Source organism: Parambassis ranga, chromosome 2, assembly GCF_900634625.1.
Source record: "Parambassis ranga chromosome 2, fParRan2.1, whole genome shotgun sequence".
Classification (NCBI taxonomy): domain Eukaryota; kingdom Metazoa; phylum Chordata; class Actinopteri; family Ambassidae; genus Parambassis; species Parambassis ranga.
The window spans coordinates 29,082,461-29,104,475 of record NC_041023.1 but is presented as its reverse complement, the minus strand read 5'-3'; the positions used below and the strand labels follow the sequence as shown (position 1 = coordinate 29,104,475).

At 40.7% G+C, this 22,015-nt stretch overlaps 1 protein-coding gene across 8 annotated transcripts in view; it reads right to left on the bottom strand.

Annotated features, from left to right (window-relative positions):
* LOC114432161 (ELKS/Rab6-interacting/CAST family member 1-like) overlaps nucleotides 1–22,015 on the bottom strand; it is a 104,318-nt gene that overhangs the window by 64,747 nt on the left and 17,556 nt on the right. For 3 of the 8 annotated variants that reach the window (XM_028399994.1, XM_028399993.1, XM_028400001.1), the window contains exons 5-17: nucleotides 20,825–21,081; nucleotides 20,580–20,751; nucleotides 18,316–18,390; nucleotides 17,957–18,112; nucleotides 16,691–16,783; nucleotides 14,941–15,108; nucleotides 14,687–14,854; nucleotides 12,137–12,274; nucleotides 10,326–10,466; nucleotides 8,500–8,640; nucleotides 6,560–6,753; nucleotides 6,190–6,300; nucleotides 2,392–2,403 (exon numbers count right to left, since the gene is read on the bottom strand). In XM_028399994.1, coding sequence (XP_028255795.1) covers nucleotides 2,392–2,403; nucleotides 6,190–6,300; nucleotides 6,560–6,753; nucleotides 8,500–8,640; nucleotides 10,326–10,466; nucleotides 12,137–12,274; nucleotides 14,687–14,854; nucleotides 14,941–15,108; nucleotides 16,691–16,783; nucleotides 17,957–18,112; nucleotides 18,316–18,390; nucleotides 20,580–20,751; nucleotides 20,825–21,081 — 1,826 coding nt within the window. The remainder of the gene's footprint in view (nucleotides 1–2,391; nucleotides 2,404–6,189; nucleotides 6,301–6,559; nucleotides 6,754–8,499; nucleotides 8,641–10,325; nucleotides 10,467–12,136; nucleotides 12,275–14,686; nucleotides 14,855–14,940; nucleotides 15,109–16,690; nucleotides 16,784–17,956; nucleotides 18,113–18,315; nucleotides 18,391–20,579; nucleotides 20,752–20,824; nucleotides 21,082–22,015) is intronic. The other 5 variants (XM_028399996.1, XM_028399995.1, XM_028399997.1 and 2 more) reach the window with 5 other exon arrangements.

Sequence of the window (22,015 nt, the reverse complement as noted above, 5' to 3'; positions counted from 1 at the left end):
TTTTGTGAGTATTGAGATGATAATTTTGTGTGATTTGCTGTGGAAGAACCTTACCTCATCACCCTTCATCAGACTTTACAAATTCTTAATGCGTTGGAAATGAAACCAGAAAAATGGAGGGCTGCAAACACATATAGTGTCCGGGTGTCCACACTTTAATCTATTGAAGTTTACATGCTCACCACTAAATGTGCCCTCGTACTACTGGATGGGCTAGTGGGTCAGTGTACAATCTAGTCAGCCCAACATCAGAAGAAGAAATAGTGTTGGTGGTGTCTAAGATAGAAATCATTCAACACCCAACCAGTATGACGATACTCTACAAGGGTCCATGCTAGGCTAAAAACAAATCCTAGCCATCCTGCTTTCTAATGCTTTTTAATGCCTCCTAACAGATGATGCTGAGGAATGAGAGCATCCACAGACATATGCAGAAGAAGCCCACAGACTGATGTATCTTGGTTTTTTACACAGCAACACTTCTGGACACCACCATTTAGCCAGAAGAAGAATTTAGCTACTTGCACCTTAGATGTTTTTCTCACTTTCACTGAGTCTTAGCGGCTTGGTTTGGGTATTTGTGCAAGCAATTTAATTAGATGACTCCCAGCAGTCATCACTACTGTAGTGCTGTCACCTATTAAGCAGGCAAATTCTATTTTGTATGTGTGTTTCTGTGTGTGCAAGACAGAAAACAACAACAAAAATATAACACATTGTGCATGGTCTGTAATGGCGTGTGTGTGCATCTGCTTGTTGTTACCCATTAGCTGACAAATCCCTGCACCGCCTTAATGCTTGGGACCTCAAACAGACACACACTCAAACGAAAACGAAGGATTGCACTTCCTTTTTAAGCTCCAGAAACCTTGATGTCAGACATTTGGCAGTGGATGAGGAGTTCCTTAGCTCAACATCAAACAAACCTAAAAAAATAAGATGGAAAAAAAACAACAAAAAGAAGAAAAAAGAAGCCCTCTATTGTCAACCAGACAGCAAGGCAATGCTAACTTTTGCTTTCATTTTTCCCCCTCTAGAGTTGAATCACAAAACACAACACTGATAAAAAAAAAAAAAGCTGACAAGACGGCACGGGAACAGTGGCTCTAGAAGTTGAAACGGAAAAAAAGAGCAAAGAAAGAGCTGGTACTGCTGAGGCAGAGCAGAGTGCACAAAACACTCAGACCACCAGATTTATGCAGGAAAAAGAAGGAAGACACGGTTATTATGTGGTCGATCACAATGTGTAGGTCAGAGAAATCTCAATATGACTTTGATATGTCTGTTAAAAAAGAGCAAATTCAGACTTTGGGGTTTTGCACACTGAAATCTCATTACACGGTGACCTACTGAGTGCAGATAGAAATATTTAAAAATCAAAAGAAGCAAGTTTTGAGAAAAAGTTTTCCATATGCTCTACAATGCCACAGTTAAAGCAACAATCCCCCTTATTGGAGAACAGGCTTACACAAGAAGACTGTGGATATTTTTGGAAAGCAAATATATATATACGCATATATTTCAAAATGTCGACTTTTAAAGCACTACACAAAAAGTCAAAGGCCCAGTTATTGAGTTCATAACAAATTTGACCTGTCACAGAGTTACAACAACAGAACAAACATGCAGAAAAAGGGCTAATTGCTTAACCAGAGACAATCTTGTGATGAATTCACACTGGCTGTGGAAACACCTGGTGTTTCCAGAACTAGATTTTGTACTCATGGATTGCAACAAACCCTTCTTCAAACTTTTAAAGGTTTATAACTGCATCTTGCATTGTCATGTTGCTATTGTGTTGACAAAATCTGTCTACAGACAGACCTGCCAAAGTACTCAAAACCACTTTTGTGGTAGTTTCTGCTGCCTAACCACATTTTGCCATAATGAGACACACAGACAGACTTTCAAGGTAAAAAGAAAACCAGCCATGCTATTGCGGCTGGTAACTAAAGTAGTGACAGGAACAACATGTGGAGTGATTTCTCTAGGAGAGCCACAAAGACAAAAACTCAACAGAAGTAAAAGTTCACGTCTGTCCAAGTAAATTTAAGGTGATGGATTTGCTTGAACCTTTGAGGTATAGGCTTATATTTGATGTTAATTGCTAGTATCAAAGTTCAAATGCTGGTGTGGCAAAGAACGTTATAATGGAGAGTGAAAGAAGGAAACAATGTTTCACAGAAGCAGCGATGTGTGAGAGAGAGAGAGAGTGAAGTGAAAGTCAAGGTGTCTCCTTCAAAGACAGACAGATATGATGAGAATTATTAAAAACAGAGTTTATGACAGAGCGAAGCAGATGAGAGAGTGCCTCAATGCAAGGACACGCAATATGACAACGAAGGAGAGAGATGAGGGAAAGAGGGAGAAAAATAGGCATGCTGTACTAACCTTGAGGCAAGACTGGGTAGAGCAGGAGACAATGTTGCATTGAAAAGATAAAAGAAAGGAAAAGGAGAGAGAGAAGGAGAGGGTAAGGTGAGAGGGGAAACAGGAGTTGAGCGCTAGGTTAGCCAGCTTGATCAATCTTCAAAGAACAGGAAAGATGAGAGAGACAGAAGAGCTGACAGAGAGACATAAGTAACCATAGAGAGACAGCAGGCAGACAGGCATGACCAAGCAAACAGCTAGGCAGGCAGGCAGACAGTCACACTGACAGGTTGTACACAAGAGGCCTGCTCTCCTTAGACGACCTCTACAAACACAGTACATCAAGTGGCAATCACAAACCATACAAAGTGAACAATTAGCCAATCAAAGCATTAACCAAAAGCGTGCTCTCTATAAATCATTTCCTCATTAGTTTGGACGGCTTTGTTTTGCTTCCCACATGAACAGTATGGCGCTCGCAAATGGCACACGCCATGCAATCATTATGATATGAAATCTGAAGAAAAATGTACTTCCTACATTGGTTGACCTCAGATGTTTTCTGCACAATCACTCTTCATGTGTTTGATTGAACTGGCACAGCCCAAATTCCACTGTGAGCTTATGCCTGAGAACGCACGCTAATGACATCGCGCCAGAGACAAACTGTCCATTATGGAACAATATAAAAATAAACTCCACTAATTTCTCATTACTCAAGTTTATTTTATAAATCACTCCAAAACCTCCTTCCGTTTCCTCACATTTCTGTCAGATTTGTTTTCTGTTTTCCTCTCCCTGACTTCTCCCTCTCTCTCCCGCTCCTCTACGTCTCCACCCGTTATTTAACTACTTTTTCGCTGTTTTTTCTTCCTCTACCACCACCTTTCCTTTTCCACTCTTCCATCCAAATCCTTTATTTTGGCCATCAGGGCAGATTTTCAGCTCCATTTCCCCTCAGTGTGAAGTCACTCAGTCTGCTCCAATTACCATCCTAGTTACTGAAATAAATAACCTGGTACCAATACAGCTGGATTTACACTAGAAGGGAACGAGAGAGGCTTGATTTTTTTTTAACCCTTGTTTAACGCACATCTGATCATTTCATTAGTAGTGTTCCTGCTGCTCACTCGTAGCCCAGGGTTAGTTTTAGTGCCAAACTAAGGGTTGGCTGCAGGCAAGTGTATTCTCCTCTGACGTACCTGTTAGCTCCTGGCTAACTCTTATAACTCACAGCAGGCTTAGGTAGCCCAGGGATAAAAATTAGTATTTGAACATGTTTCAGGGTCAGTGCTTGTGGGGTTTAGAAGCCTAAGAGATGAATATATTTTCACAATCTTAAGCAAAGAAGGTACTTTAATCTACAAATGCTTAATAGCAGACTTATTTTTAGTAATTACCTCCCGAAGCTCTCAAAATATAGGCAGAACCAGAAACTGGGTGGTTTATTTCTTCTTTAGGAGCACATGTTGCTGAACTGTTCAAAATTTAAGACGTAATTTCCAAAAGAGCTGCCATGTTGGTCTAGTTTTAAATCCTGTAGCAGTCAACATGTGAAAGTGTTTGTCCAATCAGACGCAGCCAGGAAGTGTTTGCACAGCTGTAACAGGGTGAAGCCAAACTACTAATTTCTTTGTTGGTGTATCAATCATAAATTGTCACTGTGCACAGGTTTGTTTCCTATAAACATGAACACAAAGCTGTAGTGTTAAATATCTAATCAAGGACTGTATCCTTTGAAGGATGCGCTGATTCATGCAAGGTCATCCTGTTTAAATGGCCCTTTCCTAAGATACACTGCTGCTCCAATCAGCGGTCTTGTTAGCAAGGCGACTGCAGTGTTAAGTGACAGATGGAGACACAAATAGAAAACCCTCCATAGGCCAGACCATCTCATTAAACACTGTTCGACCTTCACAGGCTACAAAGCCCACGCCTCCATACACTGCGTCTTTAGAACACTGCAGCCCCTTGGATGAGACACTGCCTCTGATTCTAGACGGTTAATCTGCCGCTAGTGTTAGTGCTGTATGGTGCATCATATCTAATGTCAGAATGTCATGTGTACAACTGGGGTTAGTGCTTCGGAAACAGTCCATTCTGGCCTTTTCATGACCGTCTTGCTTTACCACAGCCTTAAGTTAGAGTCAGAGAGAGTTTCTCTAATCATACGTGATGTGTAATATCCTTGCACCCTCTAATAGGACCTCTACAAACCACTTACTTCAGTACGGAACGCTACATTTCCTCATGAAAATCTACTTCATCTCAATTTTACTATTATTGGATATTCTTTTCAAGCACTGTAATAACCTTAAATTCAATACTATTCCAGTTTCCTTAGAGCTGCCCGCAAAGCTCGGATAAATATCAGTTGCAAGAAGGCTTTATTGCATTGTACTCCACGGGGACAATGAAATGTCTTCCAAATACATTTGACTTAACTCCCACACGCACACCAAACTGCAACTGTAAACGCTTCTACAGTTACAAACTGCTGTAAATCTGCATTGTGTCTACTGGCAGACTAAACAACACAAACGCACATGTTTGAAGTCACTGCATGCATGATGAATTATTAATAATCTTCTACTGGCCAGACAGAGAGACAGTGAGGAAATACTGAATCTCTCTAAAATCATCAACAATCATAAGTCTAACAGTCAAAAAACTACAAACACAGACAGAAAAAGAGCAGAGCGGGAATGGGTGGAGATTGTGTCAGAGAAAGGAAAAGATTAAAGAGACAGACGAGGAGTATGCAGCATGTGAAAGTTTAGAAATCAAAGCGGCATTCTGACCCATCGAACCCTTGAAGGCAAACTTTAATCTCACTATAAAAATGCATTCTCCATTTTTCAATAAACAGGCAACCAATACGAGCTTCTGGATCATTTAACTGTTGACCTAAATGCCCATATTTCTGCTTGAGAAGAAGTTTTCATTAAAAAAATTATCACTTAAGGGAGGCATGCAGGCAGACAGGCAGACAAATAACGAGATATAGACAGAAAGAAGAGACAGATCAAGACTGGCTAATGAGGTAGTATTTAGTGTACATAAGCAGATGTAAAAAGTGAGAGACAGACAGGTTAATCCAAAATTTCACAAAGTAGTTAGAAACATCAATCTGTTAAAAACTTAAGTGAACTGTCCAGACTCCTAATGTAAGAAAAAAGAGTGTGTTAAACTCTGCAAGTCAAGCCTCCTCGGCTGAAAGTAAAAGCAAAAGTGAAGCGAAAAAACAGAGCCACTAAATGAAAGAGTTGCATCATTGACAGGAACACAGGCTCAAAGACTTTCAGGCTGTACAGCAGCTTAGGTGCCAAACTGTGTCCTCATTTTACAAACTTTTTGGGAGCTGTTTGGCTTGTCATGCTGCAGCAAGGGATGACCAAAACTTAAGCTCATGCTTAGGAGTGCAACTAGATCCAATTACTGGAGACTAGCCTGACTAAAGTGTAATGGAACAGCATGGTGAGGAGTGAACCAATGCTGCAACTCTTTAACTTTGATTATTAGTGAACATAGTCGGCTCTGTCCCATGTGGAAAAGGATGGAAAACAGGCTTTGTCTTTTCAATTTAGTTTTTTAAGGTGTAAATATGTGAATTAATGTCTATATAGGAATATCAAATGCTGTCAGGTAATGCTTTAATATGTGATCAATACATCTGTCACACCATAACCTTCTCCACATGGGCGAGGGTAGGGTTTTGTTATTACAGTGCTCTTATATCTTGTGTTCCGACAAGCAAAGTGAGTTCCGTCGTGCAGTAGTCAGACAACCCTGTGACTGACAGGGCCACGAGCCACTCACGTGCCCAGGTAGTCCCACACCAGCCCCCCCATAGGCTGCTGAGAGGCAGCAGGGGGAGGGGCCTGTTTTCGCGACTGCTGAGAATGCCACAGATGAGAGGCAGAAGGATTTCTGGGGGTGTGATGAGCACACGCAAAACACACACACACACAGGCAAATGCACTCACACAGATGCAGAACCATATGAGAGTGCACATTGGTGCACACACACATGTGAATAAAGCAGATAGTTGGAGAAAAGAGGGAAGAAAGAGTAAGGCGTGAGCGACACCTAATGAGTTAGTGTAACAGGAAAGATTATTACAGACTCACATAAGATAATAAAGATAGTTGTCTGATTGTTTTGACAGCATGGAAATATGGATCTTACCTCTCCAATTCATGGATCTTTTTCTCCTTGTCATTCTTTTCATTCTCCATCTCCCGAAGGATCTCTAGTAGTCTCTCCACCTCTGACTGAGCTTTCCCAGCCTCCTCTTTGTGCTGGGTCACTTCCTGCTCCAGGCAGGAGATGCGTTCAGAGAGTTCAGTGCTGGCCTGGGACTCCACCGCCGCGTTCTGAGCCTGGAAGAGACATTAATTATTCAAAATAAACTGAGCGGTAGCTTTTTAAATGAGGTGACCACCGGCCGATCAAACTGATAACTGAAACAGAAGTGCCAGTAACAACATGGGTGTTGATGGGTGGGATGAACGTGAAGGAAGTGACAAATGCAAACCGTTTGACAGTGTATATGTGCTCTCTGTCTTATAAAATGACATTTACAAACATGTCTTCAATTTTCTCCACATTTTCTGCTGCTCTGAAGCCACTTGGAGATAGATGCTAATGTTTACATAACATGAACGTGTTTACCATTATTTTTACATGTTAGCACAGCTCTCCAGTCAGATGCTGAGCACTGAGCAGCATGCTAACATGTACAGAAAGTGATGTCCATCTTAGTGTAGTGTGTATGCTAACAATTGATTTATACACTGACACTGGCAGAACTGAGGCTGGTGGTAATGAAAAGTTTTATTTTAGGTATTTGTCCATTCATTATTGCATTAATAATGTATTAAAATTGCTGTGCTTACAGAAAATTTAGCATGCTAGGATGTTCTGATTAGCACTAAATATAGTACACTATAACTGGTGGCAATTTTGTGGGTATTTGGTCATAAATCGAAGTTTTAGACAGATGTGTAGTGTTATAAATGCTGTGCAATCAATGTGTGTGTCATTAAGTCAAATTATGTTATTAATAACTTTGAGGCTAAGCCCTTTAGTTGGGTTAGTTCCACACGCACAAATACAACACAGAAACCACATAATTCTGTGAAAATGAGCATTTACATGAAAACGGTGAATGAATTTAAGATCAACTTTCTCCTGCTTGGCCATACAGAACATACAAAAAATGAGAAAAGGAAAGAAATGACATGAAACAAAGAAAAATAAAACAAGTTATAACGAGCTTAGGGGTTAGAACAGCTGTGTGTGTTTCCCAGAAGCAAATGTTGCTCTTGGGACAGATTCATTTTGTGTGTGTGAGTGCACACGCCTTGGTCCCACAATACATAAAACCTATTAGTTTTGGAAGTGTATGGCAGTTTTTGCAGGTCTTTATGTGGAGAGGAAATGTTTGGATGTCTGACGATATAAGAAGATCTGGGTGGAAGGGAGAGAAAGACAAATAGAAAAAGAAACATCACAATATCACATGCAGAATGTCTATTTTTCCATCCACAGCAGAGTCACAGAAAGAGACTGAGAAATATAAAGTCTGATGAGAGAAACACCCGAGATCCATTGACACTTTCAGACACATTCCCCCTCCCTGTGTTTGTCACATATTCTCACACACACACACACACACGCCTACATATACACATCAGGGTGTGGTGGTGCTGCTGTCTTCTCCTGTCTGTGAAAATGACTGTAAGGCTGTCAGCAAGCCATCACACACACACACCATTTTATGGGCTGCTGTGTGGGAGAGAAAATGTGATATGAAACCACACAAACACACACAAGCAGCTACTTCTAGTGGATCCAATTAAGAAAATACAAGGAATTAAATGTTTTTAGTTTTCACTATTTTCTCTACCACTAAGGTTCATACATTAAAAAATCCATCTGTTTTGGTGCAAATGTGCCCAAACTCTCTAATAAACCGAGTGATTTTCTTATACACTCATACCACTTCACCGCATTTTGCTACCAGTGGAGTCGCTCTCTGTTGGCTATTACAAAGAATGAAGGCTTTACTTTCAAGACCATGGTGAAAGTATGAAATGGTTTTATGGTCTTGTAATTCAGCTAACCTTCTTAAGTTGGTTCTCCAGTTTGATGCACTCCTCTTTCTTCTGCTCCATGCTGATTTCCAGACTTTTCAGCCTGTTGTCCTTCTTCAGAGTCGAGGAGGCCAGAGAGGAAGCCTTCTCCTTCAGATCCAACACCAACGTCTGGAAGGAAGGAAAAAACAGCGTCAAACACCACAGTCAAGCTGCTCATATAAATGCTCATCACAGGATAAATGTGGTTTATTATTAAGGTTTGAGTATTCTGAGTATTCTCTTGCTGCTCATCACAACATTGTAACTATAAGGTGAAACTGGAAAAACTGGGGAGGTCCTTTCAGGTTTTTCCTCCACGGTTAGGTGATTGTTCATCATAGCGTCTCCCATGACCTGTCTTTTTTCTCACTCTCAGACTCAATGCTTCCATCCGTGAAGTCTCTCTCTCCCTTTCCTTTCTGGTCTTTTCCTCTTTTGGTAGAGGCAGTGAAACAGAAACCAATGGTACCAGAAGGAGACACACTCAGACGTGTAATTTTACCCATGACTGACAATACCAACTCCAGACTACAGATCATCATGTTTGACTGGGCTTTGGTTAAAGAAGCCTTGCTGCTTACTCTTATTATATTTAGGTACACATATATACGGCTGTTGTCAGATGAACCCCACATCTGTGTTTAGCAGTGTGGAGAGGAATGCTTATTTTCTCCAAGTTTTCCATGTATTTCTCAAATTATCCAAAAAGGACCGAAACTGGTTTTATGACCCTACAATCACTAAAATTAGCTCAAGTTAGAAAGGGCACAAAGACTTGCTTTTTCTACAACATCATAATTACTCCTTTAAAGATATAGTTTGTTAGAGCTAACTTTGCCTAGCTTGATAAGAAGTGTCTATTTGCAGTTGGGTGAGAACAGTCTTTAGCTCCTTACTCACAGAGCCATAGAGCCCCCCTCAGCTATGTCCCCTTGTAGCAGAAAGAAAGTCAGCTGAGGCTGTATAAAATGCGCTAAGCTCATATAAAGCTGAAGATAGCAGGGTAACTGACTTTGCCATGCACTGCAAAGCAGATGTACACAGCCACCATGGTGCAAACAGCATTGTTGGAAATTTTGGTTCATTGTTACCCCATGCAATGCAACGAGGTGTAAATGCCCACACTGGCTTGCCAACCAGGTGCAAATAGTAGTGTTGGCCATGCTATTAATCGAGATGCTAATTCCGACGGTAACTTTCCACACTGGGTGCACTGGGTTTGCTATGGACACTTGTGAATGTCACCCGCTGAATCAACACCACACTTCACGCAGTATCTGTCTGCTCAAGATGACCCTGGAAAAAAAAGATGACTCTGGTACTGATCAGTTAAATCAGTTAAGACTTGTTAGATATGAATAATATTGTAATTCGTTAGATTACTCCTGTGATACATGTTTTGAGGGAGATTTTGTTAATATATATGTGATTTTTCTTTCTTCTTATTTAATTGGAACACTCCTGCTGTGTTACTGAGCTGCTGCAGGGTAAATAAAGAGAAGACAGACCCTGAAAATGTTTGGTCACTCTGTGTTTCTCCCACTCTGTCTGTGCTGTGTTTTTTACACACAAATCATAAAGGTCAAAGCGAGAAGAATTCAGCTCTGATCACCGTTTCTCTTGGTTGTGGGCCTCACATTTTGTTGTCAAGGAAACATGACTATTTTGTCCTTCAGCGCAAGGACCTTGGGAGGATTTGAGGCCTGTTCTACAGTGATAGATCAATCACGCTTTCTTGACAGGAACACAGAGCAGGAGAGAGGGAGAGAACATGTTTTCAAACTTATCGCACAAATATGGACGTGTTCTTCTACCTCGCGGTCAGCCAGGTCAGCCTGCAGCTGGGAGACTTTCTCCCTCAATTCTTTTAGCTCCTTCTTGCTGGACTCCATCTCCTCCCCCTTTTCTCTGTCCTCCCTTTCCCGCTGCTCTTTCAGTCGCTCAATGATCCGCTCCTGGATACAGAGAAAGAGGAGGAAGAGAGGAAGGAGGGGTAGAAGTTTAAGTGGAGAACAGGGAGAAAAAGGTAGTTAAGGTAGAGGGAGCAATGGAAAAAGAGAAACAGACAGAGAATAAAATAACCTCATACACTCCAGCAGTCATTCACAGTCACTCAATATCAGGTTTCTATACTAATAACAGTCGCATTAAACTTTATATACATGGCAGGTTTGACAGGATCTAACAGCCAGCAGTGATTTTAGACACGTAATATGTTTTGGCAGTACATGTAAAATTCACAACCACTAAAACACAATGGCAGATCTCAAAGGCTGCAGAACAACACAGCGGCCAGTTTAAGTACAAAAGTTCACACATACAAAAAGAAATGCACAAACCCAAGGAGAGTATACTGTCTGTTCCAAGTGCGTGTTGTTAAAATTCTATCTTTGTGAGGACTCATTTGAGTTTTATAGTTTTTAGAATTTAGGGTTACATAACTAATAATGTTCCCAATAAAATGCCAATTATCATAAAATAAATTAGTTTAAAACCAAAACATAACTAAGCAAAAATGTGTGAAATTTAAGAGGCTGGTTTGGAATTTACCTTAAATATATTAACTTTTTTTACCCACTTTGTCTTAAAGGCAGGCTGCATATGCTGTCATTGGGTTAAAGGCAGGGTTGCACACTGGACAACCAGTCACACTCACCACTACAGCCAATTTAGGGTCCCCATTCAGCCTTACATGCACGTCTTTGGTAGGTGGGAACAGGAGTACCCAGAGAGAACCCACACACGGATTCAGAAAACACACAGGAAGGCCCAACCAGATTCAAACCAGGAACCTTCTTCTTTTTGCCACCCATTACTAAAAACAGTATTTTCATTTTCTGATTAACTTTTCTCATTTTTCATCCAAGGAGGTTCATGAGGACATGGTGTTAAAGGTACGCTCAGATTATAAACTCTTCTCCAAGATGAAGTTGGAGCTCAGTGGTCTCCATTTTGACAGGGTAATATTGTAAGACATGAACATCTAAATCACCTCACACATGTTCAAAAAAGGGCAATAAAAACTTTGTAGGTAAAGATTTAAATGCAAAGGAAGAAATTAATATACACCAGTATAAAAGGCAACAAAAATGAAAATAAATGAAAAGGCCTGCAAAGGGCTCCATCCTCCTGCCAAAAGTCACACATCTAGCTGACACCCTGAATATTAGTCACTGGACAATTAATAGCCCTGTTTCCTGTGCAAGTGCAAAGGAGATTGAGTTGGTAACATAATAGTCCGGCATCAAAGTACAAAAATATATTCTCATCAAACACTTTGAAGTGTAAGTGTCACTGGTTCGTTTCCCAGAATCAGGGTTGAGTCCCTGCAGAGCAGTCTAAACAGCCATGAAACAGGCGGCTCAGTGCTGTTCAGTACCTGATGTTCAGACACAAACAGTGACCGATGAGGCTGCATGTTGGACAGTTCCTAATCTGTTATGAAACCAGGCCGTGAATGATTCAATAATGAAACAGCCTGTGTGATTATTGGTTCATTTCCATTTATCTGGAATCATTTGGTTGACATGTGGGTGGTCGGCCGCTTCGCTCAGAGGTTTTATTAATGTAACCTTGCTTGAGATGTGACCTGAGGTTGAGTAGCAGTGTGTGTGTGTGTTCATACCTTCTCAGCCAAAGCCTCCTCCAGTGTTCCCAGCGCAGTGTCTGTGTTTGAGGTGTCTGTCTGCAGAGACTTCACTCTGTCTTTCAGACCACTCAGCTGTTTTTCTTTATCCCTCAGCTGATCCAGGAGGTTCTCAATCTGCAGACAAAATGAGAAAATTGTTTTTGATTTATAATCCATACCATGTTTGGCAACTTGTTAGCAGTTCAATGGCAGCCCAGACACAGTTCCCCCCCTTTGAAACACTGTATATGCTGATAGCAATAAATTTAAATATTCAATTATACAAATCTGTTGGCCTGTTACAGAAAAAAGAAGGTTGATCAGTTTTATGTGACACATAATACTAAGTATATGAGCAGCACTGTAAAATGCTACATATATTTGAAGCATTCGTTTAAACTGTATTTATTATTAGTTGGTACATGTCTGAAAAGATTTCAAGCTATATTTAAAAGCTGATGGCTAAATAAGAGCCATTCAGTAATTATAATTTTCATATTGCTACCATCACCCCTTCCTCCAAGTACACTCTCCCTTTCTTTCCTCCCACGTCCTCACAGTGATTCGGTAACAGATTCATTTTCAGAAATAACTGAAGAACGCTGTGACTCTGTGTATAATTCTGGCCTAAGCTGAGTGTCTGTGTGTGTGTCTTTGTGTGTGTGTTTATCTTTGTGAGGATCAACTGGAGTCCTTGAGAGAGCGTATTTTTGGGAAAGTGAGGACACTTGAATCTTTGAATCCTTGATTTTGGTCACTTCAGCACAAACCTTCAGGGACTGTTTGATGCTTCAAGTTGTGGGGTTAATGTTAGATTTAACATTAGAGTAAGGGAATGCAATACAGTGAATGAGGTCGCTCATGAAGATACAGTATATGTGAAAGAGATAAAGAGAGGGAGAGATCACAAAGTTATAAGAGTTATGTCAAATATGTGGTCTTCATTAAAAAATGGATGGAACAAATGTTTGAACTGAAAAAAAACAACACAATCAGATTAAAAAAAAAGAATGGAAAAAAAAATATTGAAAGTGTGCGTAACATCGTATTCTGAGTGAACCTGGGTGGTAAAATTGCTAAATTTCAGCCCTCCCTTTCTTTGTGTTTGTCTATTCTTCTCCTGCCAGAGAGAGGATAGGAAATCTACTGATTGACAACCTCTCACAAAAAAACACAAAGTCCAGATTGGTATGCGACCTTTGACTCCACTGCAGGTGATACACACACACTTACAGTACCGCAGAGATTGTGAGAGTGGGTTTTTTCATACAGTAAAACATTTCCAGCACCTCATTAATCAACAGTTGACCTGACAGCTTGACTGACACATCCTTCTCCTCCTTCTTTCATTCTCTCTCTCTCTTACACACACACACACTTGACAGTGAGAGGCGTTGAGGCTCTTTGATCCTGTCAGCATTTCCTGAAACAGCTGAATGGCTGACATACACAGACACTCACACACATACAGTATACACATAAAATACACATATAAATGAAGGGGATGGCAGAAAAACATATGTATACCTTTATCATTCATCTTATGCTATGATATTGCATTTTTGAATATAATAGTTGTATTGAAAAGGCAAAATTAGGAAACCAAGTGGAGATTTGATAAGGGAGGAGTCAGCAGCATCTGTCTCCCTCTCAGACACTGGACTGTATTCTATTTGAAGACGGCAGAGGTCATCATTTATTAAACAAATGGAACTCATTAGTATGCATCTGATTTTAAACACACTCTGTCTCTCTCCTCCCCCTCCCTGTCTTGCTTTAAGTCTGTCTGCTTGATTGTCTGTATCAATTAACAGCATACAGTTTCCCCCATTTCTACAGTGCTTTCTACAACTGGTGAATTATTGTAGTTAAAAAAAAAATCACACAAAAGGGCTTAGATCATCCACTCTTGCATTCTAAAACACTACAGTGGGTGTGTTTTATTCTCTGTGTCTCTTTACAAAAGCTCTTTCACCCACATATCTGACAAGTGTGTCAGGATGACAGTGACGTACGTGTGTGTGTGTGTGTGTGTGTGTGTGTGTGTGTGTGTGCACCAGAGAGCAATACAAGGGGTCATTCTGGCCTATCTATCTAACTGACAGCATCACCACAGAGACGCTCATGCACAAGAATACATGTTGGTCTACATGTTATAGTGTGTACCCACACTGTCTGTGCAGTCATGTGACCTCCTGCTTACCTGTCTGACACGTGTGGCAGTGTGCTTAGAAACCCTGACAATCAACAGAATATTTTGATAAAGTTTCCCCCACAATTTTCTCTCAACTAATAATGATCTATCTCTCTATCTATCTATCTATCTATCTATCTATGACTCCGGTTCTAATCTACACAGTCTCACAGCACCATCTAGTGGTCATGGTAGTACATGCATTTAATTGTCTAAATTCTTTACAACAATTTTGTGTAAGTAAAAACTCATTTAGACCGTATAGCATAAACACACATAGGAGGAGAAAACTCCTTTAACTCTCTAGTCTTTGTGCATGTATGTTAACAGGGAAACCTCAACATTCTTCTCACCTTCTTTTGCAGAACAGTAACTTTGCGTTCCTTGACATCCAGCATGTCTTTGAGGTCAGTGATCTCTCCCTGCTGAGTACTTTTCTCCTCCGTCACCTCTGATATCTGCTGACTCTTTTTAGATAGCAGAGACTCCTTCTCCTCCAGACGGAGGCGCAAAGCATCCACCTGTGCACAAACACACAAAACATTAGCTACACACCCAAAAAATACATCACTGATGCCATGCAGCCATAAAAGGTTTGCAGTTTAACCTCAGTCTGAAGTATGGCAGCTCTCTGTTCCTTGGCAGTGAGTGACTCCTTGAGAACATCAACATGTTGTTTGCTGTCAGAAAACTGATTGTTAAGAGTTTCCAGTTTGGTCCTGAGAGCCAGCAGCTCGCTGTCCTTACGACCCAGATCCTGCTTCGCCTGGTCCATCTAATGGGGCACACAAGCACAACACAAAGAGGGAAAGAAGAAAGACCCAGTCAGAGTGTACACTGGAGAGGATAACATGCTTCCTAATGTCAGGACTGAATAATGTACTGAAATCCACTACAAGCTCTACAAGGGCGGAACTTGCTCTAGGGTGCATGTTAAGCTGTAAAAGAGGAAATATGTGTAGGAATAAGCAGTACAGACAGCTGACTGTGTACTGCTTTATTTCTACAACTTTATTCAGCGAGGAATTAACATTTATTGAGCATTAAATATGTATTTATTACAGTTTTCATTGACTTCTGCACTAACAAGCAGAGCCAGCTGCTGTTGGACCACACAGTGGTGCTCACTGCCTTGCTCAAGGGCACATACTGGCACAGACTACTTCAAGGCAAAGTTAGTATTATTGTTGATTTTTGACCAAAACAGATGTGTCTGTATTAACAATATATATGTATATGACACAAAAATATAATGTAGCCCATAAAATAAATAAAAAATGAAAATAGTGAAATTATGCAGTTTGTCCAGCAGAGCGCACTCTAATTTCATATTTACAATGTATTGGCTCATATTCAGCTCTGTCTGTAGTGGTACATGTACCCCTCACAGCTGAGCAAACAGTGTCTTTACCGTAAGTAGAGCTGAGCACTGCCAAGGTACTTGGGCTTACCACACCAGCTTGATATGTTAACAAGGTGGCTATTTAGCTTTATGTATGTATGGTATATAGCGCATATATAACTGGTCCATACAATCAATTTTAGAATTTGTTATATTCTGGGAATTTTAAACATTATAATGACAAAAAAATGTCTGTACTGAATGTTGTATGTTGCAGTATAAATGATCGTCTGCAAGCTCTACTGCTTACAAATAAACAGTGTTTGATGAAATATATAAGGGGAAAAAAGCTTTGTTTTTCAATTTCTCTCCTGAAAAGAAAACATTAGACACTCATACAAGTCAGAATAGTTATTAAACTCAATTCTTCTCAGCTATATTTGTTCTAAAGGGTCAGGGTCCACCCTTTCAGGTACCTAAGGATTATCACAATATTTTTTAAAATATCTAAATAAAAATAGGAGGTAATGATGTGAGTGCGAGAGCATTGTTACATTGTATTAACGTGACACATAGAAAGAATGGACCCAAACCAATTCATGCAGTAAAGAGAAACAGGTTAGTGATACACACAGTAACACAGCACAGCCAGAAGCTCTGTTAATACATGTAACTGTATGATTCAGACTGCTAGAAACAACTGTACACTGTAAAAAATATACTGTATACTGTATAAGTAAAAACTCAGAATGTGAAGTTATTTTAGTCACTTTGTGAGAAAAAAATACCGTTCCTTAAGTAAACATTGTCCATGTTGTTCTACAAATGTCAGAAAAACAGGTTGTTGTGTGGACTGCAGACATCAGTGTTACAGTAACTTCCTGCAGTCTGAACACAGTCATATTTTTGGGATTCTAGTGGATATCTACACAAGCCAGTCAAAAGGAGGGCAGGAAGGAAAGAAAGAAAAAGGAAAGAAAGAATGAAGGAGCAGACACAGAGGTGTGTCTCTTACTGCAGACACCTCCTGCTGAAGCTGATTGACTCGCTGCCTTAGCTCCTCCTTCTCTGACTGGCTCTGAGTTAGCTCTTCCTTCAGCTGCTCAACCTGGCAGGAGAGGAGGGCGTCACCATGGTAGCAGTATGGCTCCTCATTTCCATCACATGCGTCTCTTTCTTGCATCTTTATCTCTTTATCTCGACAGAGATGCAAGGAAGAGAAGCAAGAGTGCCTACCAACAGCATGTCAAAAATTCAACATTTTTACAAACAAACATGGAGCTGAGTAAGAATAACAGTAACAATAAGCAAAAACAGGTTGTTATTATTATTAGTAAAAAGCAACAGAATTCTGTTTCAGCACCACAAACAATAAAAATGCTTGAACAGAATTCTATACAAAAAACCTGAATTTCATATGATACACCACTACTGACTGGACCAGATATAACAGTTGCTCTGTGCTCCTCTGAGAGCCTTCCCTCACTTCCTTTACTCATCAACAAATTTTAAAGACAGAATGAGTCTGTTCCTCAATTAATTTCAGGGTAATAAGTAAGAGGTGTGTGAGGAAGAGAAGCAACCTAAGCACACCATGGCCACAGTCGCTGAAAACCCATGGAATCCCAGGCACAAAATGCTGCAATATAATGCATATAAAGAAAAACCAAGACATTTTACAGCAAGTGAAATGTGTGAACAAGTCCGTTGCCGTATGCTGAATGTACTGTAAGGATACACTTTAACAACAGAACTTAAGGAGTTTTTGAATCAGAGGTGAAATGCTGTCAAAAAAAAGTAAGTCCAGCTGCCTCACTTTAAAACAGATGCAGTGATGAAAATGAAAAAGCACTACTTCCTTCTGGAATGTACGACATACAGATACCAAAAACAAACACATTTCATCTCAGACAAGCAAAACTGCTGGATTTCCTGTACTGTCTCCACTCATGACAGAAGTACTGTGTTTGCGGTTTTAATGAGTCCCACCAACACTATTTTGTTCCTGGGAGTGGAGCTGTTTCCCTCAAGGTTAAATGTAAAAAAAAAAAGTTAGAAAAAAAAATCCAGCTATTTAAAATACAAAGAATGAAACAGGTGAGAGACGCATTCACAACTCAAACAGATGGTACTGAGGCAAAAAACTCATTGTTCTGCTCTCCAGGACGTTCAATTAGAACTAAATGTATGCTTTTTATCTAAGCCAGGAATATAGTGTGAAACATCTGTGTAGCTGTCCACTATAGGTGTGTATGTTAGTGTGTCTGTGCATGTCCCTCACCTTGTTCTTCATGAACTTGGAGTGGGATCTGTAGACCTCCATCTGTTTGATCTCCTCCTCCCTTTCTTCACTGCTCAAAGCGCCGTTGGACTTGAGCATCATAACCTCCTCCTCCAGCTCTCTCATGCCACGTTCCAGAGAGCTGATTTTAGCGTCCTGCCAGAACACAAACACACGCATGTTCAGAGACGAGAGCTGCCATGATTCTAATGAAAAATAAAATATAGTGCTTTGATATTTCAGAATGATGTGCAGGGCTGCGAATTCTATCAAAAAAGGTCGACATCAACCAGACTGAGGAATATTATTGAGGACTTGAGCTAATATTAATATTATAATACTTGAAAACATGTGTTTACCTTCATTTCGATGACTGTCTGCAGGGCCTTGGTCTTTGTTGATTCTGGAGCTGCTTCGTATCTCCTGTGCAGCTCCTGAGGGACACACACACCACGATGGTCAGCAGAGGACAAAGAGGAAGACACACAGTGATGGTGAGAGGGAGGAGAGGGTCGGCCAGGAGAAGAGACAAAAGCAGCTGCTGGATAGGGGTGAAGGGAGGGCTGGATGGCGGGTGTGGGTCGCGGGGCAGGAGCGGGGAAAGATGGTGAGTGCTGGAGGGAAGGATGGACAGAAGCGACAACGAAAGACGGGAAGTGGGGAGGACAGGAGGATGGTGGGACAACAGGATGGATGAAGTGGCGCTGGGGGGGAGAAGAAGGCATGGGGAAGGAAGGAGATGAACGGAACTGAGGGTGGCGTGATGGAGAGAAAGGAGGAGAGGGCTGGTAAGGGGGAGACACATGGTACGAAGGTGGGATAGGGATAGCGGGAGACACAGGAAAAGAGGGAGAGATGGGGATGGAGGGAGATGCGGGCAGGAGATGTTTCCCTCTAGCAGAAGCGCAGGCTTTTAGCCTCCGTGGGTCGATCCGATCATCCCACATTGTATGAGCTTTGAGAAATGACACTAACTAATCTGACACCGTTTAAGCCTTCAATGCGAACAAGTAATCGAACCTGACAGCTTAAAAAAATAAATACATTTAAAAAATCAGTTCAAATAAACAAATCCAATCTCGTGTGATATTTAAAAATCATACTTAAAACATCTAAAACATCTTTTTTAAACTACAAAGAAAAAAGCAACACAATCCTATCTGTCTCACAGTTGTTACCACATTACAACTCCCTAGTCAAATGAGGTAAGAGCCAAAGGGGAGAGAAAGAAGAGGGAGGAAGATGTAAAGGCACAAAAAGAAGAGGACAGGATGGGGAGAAAGAGTATGAGAGAGGGAGGCAGGGAGTGAATGAAAGCAGAGGGGAGGACACAGCCGTGTATGCATCACTGCTTTTCTTTGGAGCAAACACACTTAGGGTCTAACAAAGATGGCTAATGCATGGGTAGCATAAAAACTCACATTTGTGAGAGGGGTGCCATTGCTAGAGGCGCTGGAAGGAATGCTATGAATACCCACACAAACACACACACGCTCAGATCAAATCATTTCATGTTGAAATGGTACAAGCAAACGCACACTTATCCAAAGTAAATGTACTTAGTTGCATTTTAGATTTTCTTTAGATTTAAGCCAGTTTTATTAACTGCCCACCAGGCTCATTCCCGTGAGGGGTGTTGTTAAATGATTTCAATGTTGCTTGCAGAAAGCTGCAAAGAATTCTTTAATTAGTGAAGTTACCAATGTTTCAAAAAAGAAGTGTCATCAGCAGCGAAGCAGGACGTTAGTGAGACAGAAGTTCAGCTACGTTACATAGCACTACAATTGAAGCCATCTTTCAGATGTTACATAATCATCCTCCAGAGAAGCTTTCTGCTTTGTGTTTCACATTGTAGAAAAACTCTGTCCAGCACACTGATGCAATATGAGGAAAGATGGGCAATAATCATTTGCAGAAACTGTACTTCCTAACTTTGTTTTAAACCCAAAAAAAACATTTTTGGTGGCCCTTTTCAAGTCATTTATTGTCTGTGATACATTATTTTCCATTCCAGTTGTACAGATACACTCTATTTGTGTAACTGTACTAAAGTACCACTTCTTGTACTTTTGTGTCATAACATTATTTATTCTGTGAAATAATTCTGAAATTATTTTCTTTACTGTAACTGTAAACTGCAAAGTGAAAATTGTATTCTGTTGTGTAAAATTTCCACCACGTTGTAAATTATTGCTTCCGAGATAATACCTGAGAGAGATTTATTAAAGTGCATCTAAAAAAGACATTTTATCTATAGTGTGCCCATCCTTTTTAGAGCCATGATTTGTTGGGCATTAACAGAATACTACCACTAGGGGGAGATGTTGTATAAAACACCAACACCTTCATGGAGGGAAAGTTGCAACTACTGAAATACATGTTAGAAAAGTGTGCAGAAAGCAGGTAAGCGTATAAATTATAAATTTATTTACATGCATAGATGCCTTTGTGTTGTTTAAAGCTACTGTAAGAGCCAAGGGCCTTCCCTGGATATGACACACTGATTTGTACACATTCACATCTGGCTTTACACAAGCAAGACACACCCCTGCACACATGGGAGTGCTTGACTGCACATTGCATGTTCTTTGCCTACCACTCTCACACGCTCTCACACACATACCTCTCTGAGTTGTAGCATCTCCTTGTCTTTTTGCTCCAGCAGACCCTCCAGTTGGTGGATGGTCATCTCAGCATCAGCCAGGCGCCTTGTTCGTTCATGGTCCTCCTCCGTTGCCCGTGACGAGAGGCCTTTACTCTGCAGCATCTCCAGCAACTTCTTTATTGACTCATCCCTGTTAGACAAGAACACACACAGTTAGTACCATACAGAGATCACCACAGTTTATAAATGACACACTTTTTTACCTGGCAGTTAGTGTGTGTTTCTGAGTGTCTATCCTCAGCTCCATTTCCTCGACAGTCTTTCTCAGAAGGAAGAGTTCTTTGACCTGCCGCTCGTACTCGCCATGGAGACGCAGAAAGTTCTCCTCTGTCATTTCTTGAGGGGGGATAGACTGATTTCCAAGGCGACCGGACTCTGAGTAGTCAGACTGAAAGAGCTGGTTGAGATCACGCTGGATTCTGAGCTCATCTTGTAAAGCCTGGATGGTGCACTGAAGGTGCTGGGGGAGAGAAGTAGAGAGATATTTTGTAACTTTTATTCACTTTTTTATGACCTTTTTTGTACTAGAACCTACCTGAGATTTTGGAGTGTCTAGACCTATGGTCCACACAAAGGCTAACCAATGCAGAACACAGAGCAAAATGATCACTGAATACATAAAGCAGTGGGCTAGTTTTGTAGGACTACCGGGGACGTATACTTTATGAGGTATTCACCCCTCATATATTTCTCTGGTGGTCCTGTTCTGTCTGTCAGTTTACCTCACCCTGTAGAGCATGTATTATGCTCGTCCTGCTGATACTGCAAGTCTGATTAGGACCTCAACCTAAAAAGGATGATTAATTCAATAATTGCTGCTGCTGACCACACCCCTTTCTGATGTGTACTTTTCCTTTGTTGGTTACTGTGAAAAGCAGCAGATGAACCAATATGACAGGTGAAAAAGAAATGTAGATCAGTGCCTTTTACTTAGCATTGACCATTGACCAAAGTGTGTAGATGTGTAGAAATGTGTAGAACATTAAATTTGAATCTTAATATCAACACCCAAAGCGGCTTGAGCTAGATAACGTAAGCAATGTGTGAGTGACTGACTCACTGAGGCAGCATATGTGTCTGTCATCTCTGTAGATGAGTTCTAAAAGTGTGCTGGAGATAAGAATAACAACCATCGTAGCTGAGGACAACATAATATGACGAGCTCTGAGTCAGACAAAAAAAGAGTATATGTGTGTGTGCGTGTGTGTGATGTCACAATGATGTCCCCAGGCCTTTTTTAAATGCGTCACACAAAACCTGAATTGTGGCCAGGTCATCACCATACGAGCTATGGAGTATTTCCAGAGATAAAAATAAAACAGGTAGCAAAGTGCTGAGAGAGAATCGCATGAAGGAGAGCAGAAGTAAACAGGAGATGCAAAAAAAGTGAAAAA